The 15,712-nt window shown below is 41.1% G+C and overlaps 1 protein-coding gene across 1 annotated transcript in view; it reads right to left on the reverse strand.

The window, feature by feature from the left end:
* Positions 1–5,704, reverse strand: part of LOC120049541 — a 30,064-nt gene extending 24,360 nt beyond the window's left edge. The window contains exon 1 of the mRNA XM_038995795.1: positions 5,597–5,704. Within this exon, the coding sequence (XP_038851723.1) occupies positions 5,597–5,688 (92 nt within the window). The 5' untranslated portion in view covers positions 5,689–5,704. The remainder of the gene's footprint in view (positions 1–5,596) is intronic.
* Positions 5,705–15,712: the final 10,008 nt, after the last annotated feature.

The raw sequence follows: 15,712 nt of genomic DNA on the forward strand, positions 1-15,712 counted from the left end.
GGGGAAAACATTGTGGCTGCAGTGAGGCAACTGAAGTGGCCTTGGCTGAACAGAGAGAGCGCACACACACAGGCCAGGGTCTATGGACCTAGTGAATGCCCAGACGGAGCTGAATCTCCCAAATCACAGCCTCATTCTGGTGAGAAATAAAAGTTTGATCAGCTAATAATTACAATAATAATAATTTATTTATAACCTATTCGATGTTAAAAGAATAAGCTAAAATAAATGTTGTTATTCAGATGCAAATAAATAAACAAAAATTGGCTAATTTCCTTTAAATCGTTCAATGTGGCATTACCATAGATCCACTGTATTTTCACAATGAAATTAGCCTGTTTATTTTGTTTTATTGTAGTTAAACTACTGATAATTAAATTATAATAATCATATAGAACATATTCCGGGAATCCTACGTTACATTTGGGGTGGCAGGGTAGCCTAGTGGTTAGAGTGTTGGACTAGTAACCGGAAGGTTGCAAGATTGAATCCCCGAGCTGACAAGTTAAAAATCTGTCGTTCTGACCCTGAACAAGGCAGTTAACCCCACTGTTCCTAGACCGTCATTGTATATAACAATTTGTTTTTAACTGACTTGCCTAGTTAAATAAAGGGAAAAGGAAAAACATGTGTCCAGTGCATTCGGAAAGTATTCAGACCCATTTTCTTTTTCCACATTTTGTTAAATTACAGCCATGTTTTAAAATGGATTAAATAGATTTTCTCATCAATACTACACACAATACTACACACAATCTACACACAATCTACACACAATACTACACACAATACTACACACAATACTACACACAATACTACACACAAATCTACACACAATCTACACACAATCTACACACAATCTACACACAATACTACACACAATACTACACACAATACTACACACAATACTACACACAATACTACACACAATCCTACACACAATCTACACACAATCCTACACACAATCCTACACACAATCTACACACAATACTACACACAATACTACACACAATCTACACACAATCTACACACAATACTACACACAATACTACACACAATACTACACACAATCTACACACAATACTACACACAATCTACACACAATCTACACACAATTCTACACACAATTCTACACACAATCTACACACAATACTACACACAATACTACACACAATCTACACACAATCTACACACAATCTACACACAATACTACACACAATCTACACACAATCTACACACAATACTACACACAATACTACACACAATACTACACACAAATCTACACACAATACTACACACAATCTACACACAATACTACACACAATCTACACACAATCTACACACAATCTACACACAATACTACACACAATCTACACACAATCTACACACAATCTACACACAATCTACACACAATACTACACACAATACTACACACAATACTACACACAAATCTACACACAATACTACACACAATCTACACACAATACTACACACAATCTACACACAATACTACACACAATACTACACACAATACTACACACAATACTACACACAAATCTACACACAATACTACACACAATACTACACACAAATCTACACACAATACTACACACAAATCTACACACAAATCTACACACAATACTACACACAATACTACACACAATACTACACACAAATCTACACACAATACTACACACAATACTACACACAAATCTACACACAATACTACACACAATCTACACACAATACTACACACAATACTACACACAATACTACACACAATCTACACACAATACTACACACAAATCTACACACAATACTACACACAATACTACACACAAATCTACACACAAATCTACACACAATACTACACACAAATCTACACACAAATCTACACACAATACTACACACAATACTACACACAATACTACACACAATCTACACACAATCTACACACAATACTACACACAATACTACACACAAATCTACACACAATACTACACACAAATCTACACCCATAATGACAAAGCAAAAAAAGTTAAGAAATGTTTGCAAATGTATTAAGAAATGTTTGCAAATGTATTAAAAATAAGAACAGAAATCCCTTTGCTGTGTGTAAATTACTGAGGATTATTCTATTTAAAAAAAAAAAATCTATTTTAGAATAAGGATGTAGGCTTAACAAAATGTGGAAAAAGACAAGGATGGTCTGAATACTTTCCGAAGACACACACACACTATTTTCACGCAATCTACACAGGTTTTATTTTCTTTGCAAATGCATACAATAAAAACAAAACTATTACATTTAAGTAAGTATTCAGACCTTTTACTCAGTACTTTGTTGAAGCACCTTTGGCAGCGACTACAGTCTCCAGTGTTCTTGGGTATAACGCTACAAGCTTGGCACACCTGTATTTGGGGAGTTTCTCCCATTCTTCTCTGCAGATCCTCTCAAGCTCTGTCAGGTTGGATGGGGAGCTTTGCTGCACAGCTATTTTCAGGTCTTTCCAGAGATGTTAGATCGAGTTCAAGTACGGGCTCTGGCTGGGCCACTCAAGGACATTCAGAGACTTGTCCCAAAGCCACTGCTGCGTTGTCTTGGCTGTGCTTAGGGTCGTGAACCTTCGCCCCAGTCTGAGGTCCCGAGCGCTCTGTAGCAGGTTTTAATCAAGGATCTCTCTGTTCATCTTTCCCTCGATCCTGACTAGTCTCCCAGTCCCTTCCGGTGAAAAACATCCCCACTGCATGATGCTTCCACCACCATGATTCACCGTAGGGATGGTGCCAGGTTTCCTCCAGACGTGACGCTTGGCATTCAGGCAAGAGTTCAATCTTGGTTTCATCAGACCAGAGAATCTTGTTTCTCATGGTCTGAGTCTTTGGATGCCTTTTGGCAAACTCCAAGCAGTCTGTCATGTGCCTTTTGCTGATGAGTGGATTCCGTCTGGCCCCTCGACCATAAAAAGGCCTGATTGGTGGAGTGCTGCAGAGATGGTTGTCCTTCTGGAAGGTTCTCCCATCTCCATAGAGGAACTCTGGAGCTCTGTCAGAGTGATCATCAGATTTTTGGTCACCTCCCTGACCAAGGGCCTTCTCCCCCGATTGCTCAGTTTGGCCGGGTGGCCAGCTCTACGGTTTCAAACTTCTTCCATTTAAGAATGATGGAAGCTCACTTTTGTTCTTGGGGACCTTCAATGCTGCAGACATTTTTTGATACCATTCCTCAGATCTGTGCCTCGACACAATCCTGTCTCGGAGCTCTATGGACAATTCCATCGACCTCATGGCTTGGTTTTTGCTGTGACATGCACTGTCAACTGTGGGACCTATTATAGACAGTTGTGTGCCTTTCCAAATCAGGTGCAACCAATTGAATTTATCACAGGTGGACTCCTGCTCACAGCTCAATTTTGAGTCTCATAGCAAAGAGTCGGAATACATATGTAAATAAGGTATGTGTTTTTATTTTTAATACATTTGCTAAAATTTCAAAACATGTGTTTTTCGCTTTGTCATTATGGGGTAATGTATGTAGATTGCTGAGGAATTGTTATTGTTTAAATCCATTTCAGAATATGGCTGTAACCTAACAAATGTTTGTAAAAGTCAAGGGGTCTGAATACTTCCTGAAGGCACTGTAGATGGGGCTGTAATGGAGCAGGTCGAGAGATTCAAGTTCCTCGGTGTCCACATCACTAAGGACCTATCATGGTCCAAACACACCAACACAGTCGTGAAGAGGGCACGACAAAGTCTCTTCCCCCTCAGGAGGCTGAAAAGATTTGGCATGGGCCCTCAGATCCTCAAAATGTTATACAGCTGCACCATTGAGAGCATCTTGACTGGCTACAATACCGCTTGGTATGACAAATGCGTGGCGTCCAACCACAAGGCGCTACAGAGGGTAGACCGTATAGCCCAGTACATCACTGGGGCCGAGCTCCCTGCCATCCAGGGCCTCTATACCAGGCGGTGTCAGAGGAAGGCCCTAAAAATTGTCAAAGACCCCAGCCACCCAAGTCATAGACTGTTCTCTCTGTTACCGCACAGCAAGCAATACCAGAGAACCAAGTCTTGACCCAAAAGGTTCCTGAAAAGCTTCTACCCCCAAGCCATAATACTGCTGAACAGCTAATCAAATGGCTACCTGGACAATTTGCATTGACCCCCTTTTTCTTTTGCATTGGCTCTATGCACACTCACTGGACTCTATCCACACATACTACCCCGACACACACATACTACCCCGACACACACACACACACACACACACACACACACACACACACACACACACACACACACACACACACACACACACACACAGCACAGAACTGGTACTCCTTGTAAATAGTCTTGTTATTGTCATTGTATTGTGTTACTAAGTCCTTTTTCTCTCTCAATTTGCTTACTTCTTAAATCTGCATTGTTGGGAAAGGGCTCAAAACTAGGCATTTCACATTAAAGTCTACACCTGTTGTATTTCCAGGCTGTATCACAACCGACCATGATTGGGAGTCCCATAGGGCAGCACACAATTGGCCGTGTCGTCCGGGTTAGGCCGTCACTGTAAATAAGAATTTATTCTTAACTGACTTGCCCAGTTAAATAACGGTTAAATAAAAACATTTTAAAAATCTAGCGCATGTGAAAAATATAATCTGATTATTTGTTTTCAAGTGCAACTTTAATAATGATGCTTTTTTGGAAACAACTTGGCGATTTAATAATGATTCTAATGAACTTAGCCTTAAGATGCTCTTGGGGAAACTGGGCCATTATATTTATTGAATACAATTGTAAAAACAAATGGAATCAAATCCATAAAGTATCAGACAATCAAATAATATATTGGAAACAAATTGTACTCGTGAAATATTATACTTTTCAATAATTGTAGCTATTTGACAAGCCCCAATAACACCTGAGATACAGTACGCCTTTGCATCCCTCATTCGTTCTCTTATACAGTAGACCACAAGTCAGTCAGATCTACACGGTGAAAGTGATGCCTAATGTAACTGACGGATTTCCCCAACAACATCAGTTTGAATGAAGATGGTAGTAGCACATAGCTAACTACAGTACCAGAATATCCAGCAAACATGTGGTTTTAATGATGAAATGCCTAAATAACGAGCCATATCGCTTTCGAGTTAGCTAGCTATCAAAATCAAGCAAGGCTAACCTAAATGCAATTTAATCTGTTTAGCTAGCTAGCTATGACTACCGTGTGCAGATGTAACTGGCCAGCTAGCTAACTAACAGATGGCTAGTTGTTAGCTAGCTGGCTAATTAATTAACAGACAGGACATTACATCTGGCTAGCTCCCAAACGAAAGCTCAAAAACATACGGATAATCAACAGTGAGAAGTGTGTGACAGGCTGTAAAAAAAAACAGCGAAACTAGGTAGCTATTGATCCTGAAGCGAAAAAGCACTTTCGCCGTTAAATTTTTCTCAGAATCATCACAGGGATGGATGCCTCTAACTAAACAAACACACCCGTTCAGGCAGGGCTTGCATTCGACTTCACTTTTAAACAAGTAGCTAGCAAGTGATCAGATATTCCCCAATAAGTTATTTATCTCACCCCCGGGGCGGCGGCGGCTTGCTCCCATCCCCGTCGCTGTCGAGGGTCGGTGGCTCCCGGTACTCAAAAGGCGACCGTACGTTCTCCGCCATTAGTACAGCTCCCCTACCTCGCGCTCCGGTAGATTGCGCAACGCGCATGTGCGAGTATGCAGAGATTTATATGGTAAAATGGGGGTGGAATAGCAGGACAAGGAGGCAAGAAAGCAAGAGATCTGTCTCTTCCTTTTCATTATTATTGCGTTGGAATTAGAATAAATTAGTCTATAACATGTTTTTATTACATTTATAAATGCACTGAATACTATTCATGAAAAACTACAACAAAACACTCTAGATACACTTCAGTTTAATATTCAGTGCAAATCCAAATAATTTACAGATAATGTTTGACAAAGTAGAAAAGCTCACAATAACAAAAAAATAAAATCGAGGTTATTTCCATTATCATAATATTCAGTCAGTGTTTGGAAGCTGTGTCGGACTGTGAAGGAGGGTGAAGAGGGTGTGACAGTTTTGGCTACACATACATTCGGTTTGCTACTGAGCAATATTAGCTAAAAGTCAACAAGTTAAAAACAATTTAGCAGCATTTTCAAGTATGTAGAATATACAATTAGCCTGCTGTAAGTGAATAGCCACATTGACAGTACAATAACATGCAGCGACGTGATCCATCACAGTTTATTTTCTAAACTTGCCTGACCAAAAAAAAAGATGAGCACAACATCGGTATGTCAGTTACATGATCATATCCTTCTGTTTGTTGGAATTATTTTTCTCCTATGGTAAACAAGTGGAATCTGGAGATATGTTGGCATCATGTGGTGCAAGTGAACCACCAGCTATCTTCATTGATCAGTAAGCTGCATTTTCACAGTAAATCAGTAACTTGTGGTTACATTCTAATAGTTAGCGTTAGTCTGAAGTGTTAGTTACGACATGATTCAAACAGTGTTAGAATGTTTCAACTAAGCCCCTTCAAATTCTACCTCAAACAAAAGTAGAAAGAATAATTTACATTTCTCATCAGTAAGTTGTTCCGCTTCAATAAATAGACGACACAACAATAACAACAAAAACTGTCCTGGGAACTTAACACATCATCTATGACATGACCATCCTTTCTGACAAAGGGAAAATACTGCAACAAGTCTTGCTGGTGCACCTCAACATAGTGAATACAATCATCTGATGAAAGTCATTTTCAGAATTTCATAAAAGGAGCTTAGTTGTGATTTTAGTAAAGCTTCCCAGCATTGGGGACTATATGTCATAATACCTTAGGACTTTCATTAATAACATGTCTGCTATTGAAAGCTGGACTGAGACAGGAACTAGATTTCTTCTCTCCCTTCCCTCTCGGAGTGGAGGACGTGAAGGGTCTGCGAGGCAGAGTCGGCCCAATGGATTAGCTCTAGCAGGACCCGATAGGTCCACATTTTCGCCCCAAAAGTACCCACAACTCCATCAACCTCCTAAAAGAGAAAGAAAAGTCAGTAGTTACATAAACATCAAGGTTTTCTCACAAGCCCCCAATACAACAAGAAGTTCATTTTTTTTAACTAGGCAAGTCAGTTAAGAACAAATTCTAAATTACAATGACAGCCTAGGAACAGTGAGTTAACGGCATTTTTCAGGGGCAGAACAACAGATTTTTCCCTTGGCAGTTTGGGGATTTGATCTAGCAACCTTTCGGTTACTGGCCCAACACTCTAACCACTAGGCTAACTGCCACCCCAACATATCAGTTTGTGCTTTAGACTGATTAGGACATAGTTTTATATTATGGCCTCACTAAATGGAAGATAACCCATGATAATGGTAATTTTGAACCTCGTTGCACTGATGGTCTGGGGTGACGTCCTCCTCAGTCTCCAGTAGGACCTTGGTGCTGTGAAGCAGATGTCCCAATCGATCCCGGACGCTCTTTCTCACCGTCTCGTACTCGCCCTCTAGCTCACCCATCTCCTCCTCCTCTCGTAGGATGAGACACTCCAGTAGTCCCAAGCATTTGCGCAGGGCTGAGTGTAGAAGCTGAACCTGCTCGTCGGAACTGAGGTCAGGCGAGGACAGAGAGAGGGACACGATGCGGTCCCCCGCTGGGGTGTGGTCTGACAAGAGGCTCTCCCTCTCCCTCTGAGAGGATATAGGAGGAGGAGAAAGGGTTGGTGGGGAGGGCCAGGGGGTGGAGAAAATGAAAGCAAGATAATATAAGCATGAAAACGTTTATTTTTATTTTTAAGTACTAATGAGTAACATACGCTGCTACAAATAAAGGTGTGCACCAACAGTAAACCACCTGCCACTGATTTTTGAGAAATATACTTTGTTTTCTGTGGAAAAAAAGTGTTGGCTATTCTGTGAAAGCATCACCTTTATTCATACCCAATAAAATATAATTTTAAAACAACCAAAACAATTGCATATTTATAATATCTATACAATTAATTCACTCTATACAATTAATTTACATATATTGGTTATTTTTGTAGATGTATTTTTTGTCTACGGGAGCCAGCAGCCAAATTTGAGTGACTCAATCCATTAGGGTGGACAGTTTAATGGATTGGGTTGGGAACATGGAGGAGAGGGAGGGGTGGTTTTTATTGGATGATTCAATTAGGAACTGCAGCGGCATTACATATTTTGCAAGGCAAGTGCACAGTTACAGTACAGTAGACAGTTGTTGGACCAATGTTGGAATTTACCATCTGGCTACAGATCAATCTTGAAACAAGATCTTAAAAATATATTTTTTTAACTAACGAGACTAATCTAGGGAAATGAAAATAAGAAAGTTACAAGTATTTTAAATGGTGCCTTACAGGTGCAGCGACATAGGCCTGAGGTCTAACGGGACGTGAATGACGTCGTAGGTATGCTATGTGGTGTTGTTGACACCCAGCAAGCTGCCCTAAAAAAATTATACAAACAGTTACAAATTCGCCCAATTCACTCAGTAACTACTCACATATAGCTCCAGAAGATGAGTGCAGTCCTGGTGCAGAAGCCGAGCCAGAGCCGCTGCTCTCCCCGTTCTCGATTGCCCCGGCGCAGGCATGTCTAGGAGCGTGTCTATCTCAATGTGCTCCTGATCAGCCATTTACTCGAGGTGGTTTGCGGTGAGTCGGTGGTAACCAATGGTGGTAACGTGCAGAAAGCAGCCGGAGTGTTTTTCTCCTACTACAGAAATGGAGACTTAGATAAATAAATAATCTAAAGCTACCAACCTCGAATATGTTGAAAACGTGCAGTTTGAGCTAGAGGTCCATTTCGTCGTCGCAGTAATTTGATAATTTGTTTTATTTAGTTGTTCACATGAACGCGACGTACAGGGGTAATGGAATGTAATTGGTTCCGTAAGCGCGGGGGCGTTTTTCAGGGACGCACAGAGGTTTACACCCAAACCGGGAGCGGTACGGACACGCAGACGAACTGATTCGGTTCAGCTCAGTCCACAGTCTGTGGGATTGTTCGACATTGCAGCCAATCATTTATATAAACCCTGTTTTGCTAATGCTATGTATTGACCATTGAGAGGCTTTGAAGCCACGGTCGGCCATATTGGCACTCACCAGTAAGAACAGCCTCTAAAAAGGATACTTTAGGGAAAATGTTTTTATATATTTTTCAGTTTTTATTTGTATGTCTAGCTCACATAATAATAATAATAAAATGCATTCAGATGTCTGTAATATAATAAACGTGGCAGAAATTGATGTAGACATTAGTACATGTGGGGCAGCGGTCAAAGGCACTGTATCTCAGTGCTAGAGGCGTCACTACAGACCCTGGTTCGATTCTAGGCTGTATCACAACCGGCCGTGATTGGGAGTCACATAGGGCGGCGCACATTTGGCCCAGCGTCGTCCGGGTTAGGGTTTGGCTGGGGTAGGCCGTCTTTGTAAATAAGAATTTGTTCTTAACTTACTTGCCTAGTTAAATAAAGGTTAAATCAATTGTATTTTTCTTTTTTAAAGCTTCCAAAATATTTTTTTACCATGGTAATGCCAAGATGGAGGTGACTTCAACACAGTGCCCCCTATCTGTCATCTAGTGAATATATAAATCATTGATTACAGCCGACAGTGCAGGCGACTGCCGACGTACTGATCGACAAATCACCTTCCATCATAAATAACGACTCATTACTATTTGTAGATCAGTCATTCAGTCAGTCACAATTATACCCATAATACATAACGGTTTTGGTGCTCTCGAACACGGCCATTGGTTCAGTCTACTGAGGTGTCGGTTCAGTCAGTCATCCTGATGAGCCCTTCTCAGCTGAGAAAGGGGTAGCTGCAGCATAATAGCGTGATGAGGCGGAGACCCTTTGTGTCAGGAAGTCATTTAACCATTCGTTATAGTCATCGCGCTCTGTAGAGTTGCTATTTTCTCTATATTTTTATGTAATTAACTCGTGACATTCCTGAATTACTCATTATATTAATAGTCAGATTTAATCAACAAGTATGATAGTCAGTTTAAAAAAGGTTAAGGTTAAAAGACTGTGTACATACAGTGCATTCGGAAAGTATTCAGACCCCTTGACTTTTCCACATTTTGTTACTTACAGCCTTATTCTAAAATGTATTAAATTGTCCCCCCACCCATCAATATACACACACAATATGTATTAACAATAAAAAACTTAAAAATCACATTTTCACAAGTAAATGGGTGGCAGGTTGCAAGATCGATTCCCTGAGCTGACAAGGTAAAAATCTGTCGTTCTGCCCCTGAACAAGGCACTGTTCCTAAGCCGTCATTGTAAATAAGAATTTTGTTCTTAACTGACTTGCCTAGTTAAATAAAGCTTAAATGAAAAAAAAGTATTCAGACCCTTTACTCAGTACTTTGTTGAAGCACCTTTGGCAGCAGTTATAGCCTAGAGTCTTCTTGGGCATGACACTACAAGCTTGGCACACCTGTATTTGGAGAGTTTCCCTATTCTTCTCTGCAGATCCTCTCAAGCTCTGCACAGCTATTTTTAGGTCTCTCCAGAGATGTTCGATCGGGTTCAAGTCCGGGCTCTGGCTGGGCAACTCAATGACATTCAGAGACTTGTCCTGAAGCCACTCTTGTGTTGTCTTGGCTGTGTGCTTAGAGACTAGCCTCCCAGTCCCTGCCGCTAAAAAACATCCCCACTGCATGATGCTGCCACTACCATGCTGCATCGTAGGGATGGTACCAGGTTTCCTCCAGACGTGACGCTTGGCATTCAGGCCAAAGAGTTCAATCTTGGTTTCATCAGACCAGAGAATCTTGTTTCTCATGGTCTGAGTCCTTTAGTTGCCTTTTGGAAAACTCTAAGCTGGCTTTCATGTCCCTTTTACTGAGGAGTGGCTTCTGTCTGACCACTCTACCATAAAGGCCTTATTGGGGGAGTGCTGCAGAGATGGTTGTCCTTCTGGAAGATTCTCCCATCTCCACAGAGGAACTCTGGAGCTCTGTCAGAGTGACCATCGGGTTCTTGGTCACCTCCCTGACCAAGGCCATTCTCCCCCCGATTGCTCAGTTTGGCTGGGTGGAAAGCTAGAGGAAGAGTCTTGGTAGTTACAAACTTCTTCCATTTAAGAATGTTGGAGACCACTGTATTCATTGGGACCTTCAATGATGCAGACATTTTTGGGTACCCTTCCCCAGATCTGTGCCTCGACACAATCCTGTCTCGGAGCTCCACGGACAATTCCTTCAACCTCATTGCTTGGTTTTTGCTCTGACATGCACTGTCAACTGTGGGACCTTATATAGACAGGTGTGTGCTTTTCCAAATCATGTCCAATCAATTTAATGTACCACAGGTGGACTCCAATCAAGTTGTAGAAACATCTCAAGGATGATCAATGGAAACAGGATGCACCTGAGCGCAATTTTGAGTTTCTTAGCAAAGGGTCTGAATACTTATGTAAATAAGGTTTTTCTGTTTTTTTATTTGGAATAAATGTTCAAAAAAAGTCTAAAAACCTGCTTTTGCTTTGTTATTATGAGGTATTGTATGTAGATTGATGAAGAACAAAAAAAAAGGTTAATCCATTTTAGAATAAGGATGTAACGTAACAAACTGTGGGAAAAGTCAAGTGGTCTGAATCCTTTCCGAATGCACTGTATCTGGCTGTGTTGCAAAATCCCTACATAGAAAGACGAATGTCGGGTTTCTGGCCACAGGAAAATGTCGGAAGCGGATGTTTGAATCAGAGAGATTGTGCTCTGCACCTCAAAAAGATGTCGGATTGGAATGTGTCGTGAATGGATCTTCTAGGCAGGGTGCCTATCAAGGGTTTTATCTCTGGGGTGACTCTATAAGTAAATGTAAAGGATATACGTGAATAATTGGATCAAGTGGTTGGTGCACAACGACTGACCCGTATGGTAGATGGAGTGCGAAAGCCTACTCCATCCATTCTATAGTTTTTTTGATGAAGAGTCTCCCTTTCTCCCGTGTATTTGTGTTATATGAGATTGCCTGTGAGAGCCTTCGTGCCAAAACCCATGCAGTGTGATAAATGTAAATTATTTGGTAATGTGTCAATTGTAAGTAGACGGGAGGAGTATAATATTTTCCAGCCGACTCTAAATGCTGCAATTGTGGTGGTGAACACGCACCCGAATTTCTGAAGTGTCCTGTTAGGGTGAAGGAGACGGAGGTGGTAAGTGGAGGAAAGGAGTGGAGTTGAAGAAGTAATGGTAGTAGGAGCAGAGACACCAGATGATGTTCCTTGTCAACAGAGGAATCATGACATGTATGTTTAAAGGCACAGTACTCACAGATATATTCCCTCTCATCTGAAATACAGACGACAAGCACAAAAGAGAGGGAATTATAGAACAAAATGGATGTCAATAGAGATCTGGCACTAAGAGCCTCAAAAGCATGATATTACTTTTAAAGCATTATTTTAAAGAGAGGAGGCTGGTGGGAGAAAATATAGCAGGACATGCTCATTGTAATGGAATTAATGGAACAGTATCAATCACATGGTTTACAAGACATTTCAGTGAGCCTGTCCTCCTATATCTCCGCCCACCAGCCACCACTGAGTTGAAAGAAACAGCAATTTCCACATTATTTATTACCATATTTATTCGAGGTTTAGTGAATGAAATATTTAGGACTAACTTACTCCTTGCCACCCACTCTGAAACTAACTGCAGATCTTTGTTAGGTGTTGCAGTCATTTCAGTTATTGTGCTGTAGTAGCTGACATGTATAGTGTTGAGTCATCCGTATACATAGACAGGCTGGCTTTACTCAAAGCCACCAGTGGCTTGTCCTTAGTAAAGATTGAAAAAAGTAAGGGGACTAGACAGCTGCCCTGGGGAACTCCTGATTGTATCTGGATTATGTTGGAGAGGCTTCCAGGTAATTCTTTATCCACAATATAGCAGGGGATGTAAAGCCATAACATATACGTTTTTCCATCAGCAGACTATGATCGATAATGTCAAAAGCTGCACTGAAGCCTAACAAAACAGCCCCACAATCTTTTTATCATCAATTTTTCTCAGCCAATCATTAATTTGTGTAAGTGCTGTGCTTGTTGAATGTCCTTCCCAATAAGCGTGCTGAAAGTCTGTTTGTTTACAATTTGTTTACTGTGAAATAGCATTGTATCTGGTCAAACGCAATTTTTTCCAAAACTTTACCAAGATTTGGTAACAGGCTGATTGGTCGGCTATTTGAGCCAGTAAAGGGGGCTTTACTATTCTTAGGTAGCGGAATGACTTTTGCTTCCCTCCAGGCCTGAGGGCTCACTTCCTAGTATGCTTAAATTGAAGATATGGCAAATAGGAGTGGCAATATCGTTCGCTATTATCCTCAGCAATTTTCCATCCAAATTGTCAGACCTCGGTGGCTTGTCATTGTTGATAGACAACAATATTTTTTTAATCTCATCCACACTCTCTAATTATGGTTTAAAATGGTTTCACTGTCCAGATCCATCTACACTTGTAAGATATCCAGACACAATGTGTGCCTGATTACCTCACTCTACCTCTACCGCTGTCTCAGTCAAACTACTATGAAACAAGGCATACCTACTTGAATTTGTTTATGATGCCAGTTTTTATTCATTTTTTTTGTCATTTACATTTACAATATCGTATTGGCACAATGTCCATATGAACTAATCAATAATACAACTAGACATCGTGGTGGTTATTAAGTTGGTCTTATTGTGTTGAGGTGTTGCATTATATATACATTATGTACATATTCTGAAGTGTTTTCTACATTATGGTGACAGTATAGGGCAGGAAAAACATTACCACTACTGAAACATTACTGAAAAATAAACCATTGTAAAAAATATACATAATAATAAAAAAAAAACGATAAACACATTCTTAACTGATACGTTACATTTTCATGACATTATACAAATGTAGCAAATAAATGGAATTAGAAATGAATTTACAAAAATCACCATATATATATATTTGGAAACATTCCAATCAAAAATTAAAACATCCTAACTCGCGTAAAAATATTCCTAGCGTGAAAATGTTCCCAGAAGTTCAGATTGTGTGTCACGCCCTGACCTTAGAGATCCTTTTTATGTCTCTATTTTGGTTGGTCAGGGCGTGAGTTGGGGTGGGCATTCTATGTTGTGTTCTATGTTGTCTAGTTCTATGTGTTTGGCCGGGTGTGGTTCTCAATCAGAGGCAGCTGTCTATCGTTGTCTCTGATTGAGAACCATACTTAGGTAGCCTTTTCCCACCTGTGTTTGTGGGTAGTTGTTTTCTGTTTTGTGTGTATTACCTGACAGTACTGTTTCGTTTTCGTTCTTCCTCGTTATTTTGTTTAGTGTTCAGTTTCAATTAAATTATAACATGAACACTTACCACGCTGCGTTTTGGTCACCTTCTTCCCAGGACGATCGTTACATTGTGTTCTGATTGTGATGTCATATTGTACAATTTCATCCATCTACTATATCCATCTACTACATCCATCTACTAAACTCAGCAAAAAAAGAAACGTCCCTTTTTCAGGACCGTGTCTTTCAAAGATAATTCGTAAAAAATCCAAATAACTTCACAGATCTTCATTGTAAAGGGTTTAATCACTGTTTCCCATGCTTGTTCAATGAGCCATAAACAATTATTGACCATGCAGACGGTAAGCAATTAATGTCACAGTTATGAAAACTTAGGACACTAAAGAGGCCTTTCTACTGACTCTGAAAAACACCAAAAGAAAGATGGCCAGGGTCCCTGCTCATCTGCATGAACGTGCCTTAGGCATGCTGCAAGGAGGCATGAGGACTGCAGATGTGGCCAAGGCAATAAATTGCAATTTCCGTACTGTGAGAAGCCAAAGACAGCGCTACAGGGAGACAGGACGGACAGCTGATCGTCCTCGCAGTGGCAGACCACGTGTAACAACACCTGCACAGGATCAGTACATCTGAACATCACACCTGCGGCACAGGTACAGGATGGCAACAACAACTGCCCGAGTTACACCAGGAACGCACAATCCCTCCATCAGTGTTCAGACTGTCCGATATAGGCTGAGAGAGGCTGGACTGAGGGCTTGTAGGCTTGTTGTAAGGCAGGTCCTCACCAGACATCACCGGCAACAACTCGCCTACAGGACTGTCAAAAGGTACTCTTCACTCACGAGTCGCGGTTTTGTCTCACCAGGGGTGATGGTCGGATTGGCGTTTTTCGTCGAAGGAATGAGTGTTACACTGAGGCCTGTACTCTGGAGCCGGATCGATTTGGAGGTGGAGGGTCCGTCATGGTCTGGGGCCGTGTGTCACAGTATCATCAGACTGAGCTTGTTGTCATTGCAGGCAATCTCAACGTTGTGCGTTACAGGAAAGACATCCTCCTCCCTTATGTGGTACCCTTCCTGCAGGCTCATCCTGACATGACCCTCCAGCACGGCAATGCCACCAGCCATGCTGCTCGTTCTGTGCGTGATTTCCTGCAAGACAGGAATGTCAGTGTTCTGACATGGCCAGCGAAGAGCCCGGATCTCAATCCCATTGAGCACATCTGGGACCTATTGGATCTGAGGGTGAGGGCTTGGGCCATTCCCCCAGAAATGTCCGGGAACTTGCAGGTGCCTTGGTGGAAGAGGGGGGTAACATCTCACAGC

This window comes from Salvelinus namaycush, chromosome 6 (assembly GCF_016432855.1).
Source record: "Salvelinus namaycush isolate Seneca chromosome 6, SaNama_1.0, whole genome shotgun sequence".
Taxonomy (NCBI): domain Eukaryota; kingdom Metazoa; phylum Chordata; class Actinopteri; order Salmoniformes; family Salmonidae; genus Salvelinus; species Salvelinus namaycush.